Source organism: Nanorana parkeri, unplaced genomic scaffold (genome assembly GCF_000935625.1).
Source record: "Nanorana parkeri isolate BGI_ZX_2015 unplaced genomic scaffold, ASM93562v1 scaffold183, whole genome shotgun sequence".
NCBI classification, from domain to species: Eukaryota; Metazoa; Chordata; class Amphibia; order Anura; family Dicroglossidae; genus Nanorana; species Nanorana parkeri.
Genome location: NW_017306451.1, coordinates 1,203,935 through 1,208,849, shown reverse-complemented (window position 1 = coordinate 1,208,849; position 4,915 = coordinate 1,203,935). Strand labels below are relative to the sequence as shown.

At 40.4% G+C, this 4,915-nt stretch overlaps 1 protein-coding gene across 1 annotated transcript; it reads left to right on the top strand.

The window, feature by feature from the left end:
• The first annotated feature begins 2,141 nt into the window (after window positions 1-2,141).
• SLC25A51 (solute carrier family 25 member 51) lies at window positions 2,142-3,461 on the top strand. The gene has a single exon (XM_018555088.1). It carries the CDS (start codon window positions 2,187-2,189, stop codon window positions 3,081-3,083), a length of 897 nt encoding a protein of 298 aa, XP_018410590.1. The 5' UTR covers window positions 2,142-2,186; the 3' UTR covers window positions 3,084-3,461.
• The last annotated feature ends 1,454 nt before the right edge of the window (window positions 3,462-4,915 follow it).

Sequence of the window (4,915 nt, the reverse complement as noted above, 5' to 3'; positions counted from 1 at the left end):
CGCGGGGGGGGGGCGGCGGTGTGGACAGAATTGCCGCTTCTCGCTTCATTTAAGTGATCTGATAAATGATCAGATCACTTGAAAACGAGCGGCGGCTCAACACTGTACACTTAGCTCTGCTTGTCCGGAGCGGGGCTAAGTGTACAAAAAAACGACTCGCCCGGCGCCCGAAACTGCATGTCCCGGGCGTCGGGCGATAGGAATTCCACACCCCTGCATCATTGTGAGAGAGAGTTCTGCCCATCACTGAGAACAAAAGAGGAACTGTGAGATCATGTGACCAGATCAAAGGCCTTAGCAAAAAAAAACTCTGTATGTGCTTACTAAAAGTACTATATAATTTCCATTTGAGCTGCTGCTTCTTTAAGTGTATGTAAACCCTAACAATTAACTTCTCTTACTGGCTGCCTTTCGGTTATACCATTTAAAAGCATTTTGTTAAACCTGTTCGGTCAGCCCTCCTAGTTCTTCTCTTGAACTACAGAAGACAGAGGTACTTTAGCAAAACAAACTGGGCATGTCTAGCACTTTCTGTACTGTTCAGTGGCTAATGTGCATAACTATTATGTGCTCCTTGTGCAGAGAACATAACACCATTATATGCTGCATGATGGGCACAAAGATCTATACACTTTTATGTGCAAGTTAGGCTGTAAAGTGTTTGTTTGAGTGACATAAAGCCTTTGCCGAATCTAATGCAGAACTTTGAAGTTAAACATTTATTAACAGAGGAATCCAATGATGGCTGATGACTTCTATGGCAAATGTCCAGTTTTCGGTTTGGCATGCTTTACCTTGTTATAATGTAATTTGTTTGCTTTTTTCGCATGTTATCTTGTATTGCTCTTTACCAACTTTCCTGATGACACATTTTGAAAAAGTAAACTTCCAGTCATCTCTTCTCCACTTTAAAGAACCATGCTAAGACTAAAAGAGTTTTGCAATCCCAATATATGTATTTAAAATAGAATCCTTTCTATGATGTAACATTTGCAGTGTCACCTGCCTCTTATTGTCAAATATAAGTTCATAAATGACAATGTTTGCTGTGTGCCATTCCTCTTCCTTGGTACAAGGTTGCAGGTGGATAGTAGGGATACACATGGATTGTACTTTCTGAAGTTGGACCCTTATCATATACCTACAAAATAAATCACTGGACCAAATGCACTTTATTTTGGTGCACTTTGTTTTTGTGATATAAGAATTAAAGGAGAACTATGAGGTGAGTTAGGGCCGACCTGTGACAAAGAAGCTGTCGCAGGTCGGCTAGTTTGATTGTGAAGTGCGCAGAAACATGCACCGATACGCTCACTTCCCGATCGTTTCCCTGCATTAAGCGGTGACTGTCAGTCACCGCTCCCAGCAGGGATTCGCCCCCTCCGATCCTTCAACGCTGCCTGGAGATACGAACGGGAGGGGCGGGCACAGCTGGCTCTGCCTCTAGATAGACAGAGCCAGCTGTCACTCACGCACCTGGGTGGATCCAAACAGTAGTGTCGGGATCTGTCCCAGCTGTGGCGCTCTCGGCATATTGCGGGCAATAGCCCACTATATACTGAGCTTTGGGTCACGGGAGGAGGTTAGTACTGTATATGTCCTCCGGTGACCCTAAAGAGAACTATTGGGAAAAACACTTACCCCGTAGTTCTTTTTTAAGCTTGATACACTTTATCTTAAGTGATAGGATTTATACTATATGCACTTTATTGACATAATGTGGGCATTTTATTAATATAATTTACATTGATGGCACTATACCATGTTGATGAGTTGAAAGTGTAAAGGTGTATATATTACTTTTAGGTATGGGCAACTAGATCACTTTATTTTATTTATTTTAGTTGTGACACTGGAACGTTTTTAGGTTAACAGATCCTGAAGAAGAGCTCAGCTCCCAATATGCAACCAGAGCTTTCCCATACCTGCTTCTGTAAGGTCTACAAGATGTAGTAAAGGGGGTGGCCCAGGCACAGTGTTTCAGGTTGTTGGGTACTTAATAGCTGCTTCATCATTGCAAGTAAGGGAGGACAAATTGTTAATTGGATATATTGAGTAGCTTCTAATTTGTACACAACATGGTTTTAATTTACTGCAGATATTAAATAATTGTTTTGAATTCTATTTGCTTTTTAGGTAACCTGATGTTTACTGTGTGACGGTTAAGCACACACCTTTTATTTGAGATGGATTCAGAGGCGCGTGACAAGCAAAAAAGGGATTTGGTCCTTTCCAATTCAAAGCAAGACTTAAAGCGTCATAAACTAGTTATAGGAACTAGTAAACATTATGTGTGTGGCTACTTTGCTGCCTTTACAAACGTTGCAATCACCTTTCCCATCCAGAAAGTGCTCTTCCGACAACAGCTGTATGGACTAAGAACCAGAGATGCTATAAGACAACTAGAGAGGGATGGGATCCGCAACTTGTACAGGGGGATACTCCCCCCACTGGTGCAGAAAACAACAACTCTCGCCCTGATGTTTGGCCTTTATGAGGACTTCTCCAGCCTTTTGCTAAGGCATACAAATTCTCCTGAGATTGTTACAAAGAGTGTAGCAGCAATCCTTGCAGGAACGACAGAAGCCATACTTACGCCTTTTGAGAGAATTCAGACTTTGCTGCAGGATTACAAACATCACAATCGATTCACTAATACTTTTCAGGCCTTCAAAGTGCTTCGGCCCTATGGACTTGGGGAGTATTACCGTGGTTTCGTTCCTATATTGGTCCGCAATGGACCAAGCAATGCTTTATTTTTTGGTCTTCGCAAGCCAATCAAAGAGTGTTTGCCGGAAGCTAAAAGCTATAGTGCTAACTTGATCAATGATTTCATCTGTGGTGGACTGCTTGGAGCCATGTTGGGATTTCTCTTTTTCCCCTTGAATGTGGTGAAGGCCCGCATGCAGTCGCAGATTGGAGGCGAATTTGTCTCCCTTGGAAAAGTCCTTATGACCATATGGACAGAACGTGATGGAAAACTGACCCACCTATTCCGTGGGGCCCATCTAAACTATCACAGATCCATTCTGTCTTGGGGTATCATCAATGCAACATATGAGCTGTTATTGAAACTATTCTAAGGTGGACTGTAAGAGCCTACCCTATTATATGTTTTTCTGCAGACTAGGGATCAAATTTATTACAAAACCAAATAGAAGATTGTATGTATACACCACTAAATATTACTGCTGATCTTTTTATCTCTGTATGAACAGGCAGGTGGTTCAAAATACTATTAAGTCTTCATGTTGGGTTAACAAAGTGCCTGTCTGTTCTTTTTGTGTAAGTGAAAGCTTTTTTTTTGCTGACAGAGTAATATGACTGTATACATGCTTGGTTATTGCCATCAGAAAGCTTTATATATCTGAGCTTTAAAGTATGCAGTCTGTTCTTTGGTCTCAGGAGGCCATCTAATATAATTGTCACTGTTGTGTTTAACTGTATCCAGCTCCTATCTATTAGAGACGTTTGTGGATCCTATGAGACACATTTCTATTATATTTACAAACAGTACTGGTGTTTGGGGAGTGGAAAGTAAGTTTTTGCCAGAGGTCCCATTACTGTTGGGGTGATCCCGTATGTATGTGTTCATAATTGTTTTGCTGTGGATTTATGTTTGTTCACATGAGCCACACACAGTATCTTAGAGTAGTGGGAGAAGGAAGCAGAAGCTGATTTATTAGCACAGCTCCTGCTTTGTATTGTGCAGGCCTTGTTTTTCTACACTTTCATTTGTCTTTTTCTGTCAGAAAAAGAAACAGGTTTATTTTCTAGATGCAGCCACTATTCTATTCCACCCTGTACTTAAAATGTATGTTAATCCAGAAACAAAATTATAGGAAACTGCAGCTTATCCGTCTTTAGATGTGAAGGCTGCATTGATTTGTTCCTTTATTTCTTACCTGATGATCCTACTTCCTGTCTTAGGGTGACAACCCTCAGGGCCGGTGCACACCTAGGTGATTTATCACGCAAAACACAGATTCACATTGAAGTCAATGAAGGCTGCTCACACCTTTGCGGTTTGTCAAGCTACAAGGTGCAGGAGCTATTTTCAGGCGGTTGTCGCACGGTTTGGGTCCCCTAGACATCTCCATGCATTGAAAAACGCGCGGCAACTGCGCGGTTTACAGTGAACAGTCGTGTGATCGAAAACGTGCGAAAACAGCTCGACATCTGAATCGCCTAGGTGTGAACCTAGCCTCACTCATCATACTGCATCTAGGGACGATCAAGTTGCTCCCCTGATTTGGACTACAAACATACCAGGCTTAGTAATTAACAATAAGATAGCTGGGAAAGCTGATAACATTGTTTGAAATTTTACTTCAGTACATAGGAAGGTCTCTGTTAAAGGATTTTTTACATTATCAACAGGTATGTATCTGTACTTGCAGAAAATGTTCTTAACCTTAAAAAAAAAAAAAAAAAAAAATGGAATGCAGCCACCACTATTTAGGAGGTAGGCTGCATTATATTAAATTTCCACTTTCTCCTCCAACAGCCAACCAAGAGACTGTTTCTTCACCCTGAAAAGGCCAGAAAATATTCAAACTATTTATTTAATTATAATACATTTTTGTTTGAGTTTAGAAATACTTTGGCTACATTATGCCATCTTACCTGCAGACATCGTTAAACTGGTCTTTTTAACAAAAACTCTGCCAGGTGCTTTCCCAGTTTTGATAAGTTTTTTTTGTTTTTTTTACATTTTTTTTATTTATTTTTTTTTGGTTAGGAGGAATGCCGTCCTTTTTGAAATTTTAGTTCTCTATTATTTTTTGTACTTTTAAAAAGAACAAAACGTATATATTGCCAAAATGATACGACTGTGATAAAAAAAAGAAAAGTGAGTGGTGTTTGTCAATATTTGCACTTTTCACATGTTGCTACATGTAATTGAGTGCTCTTT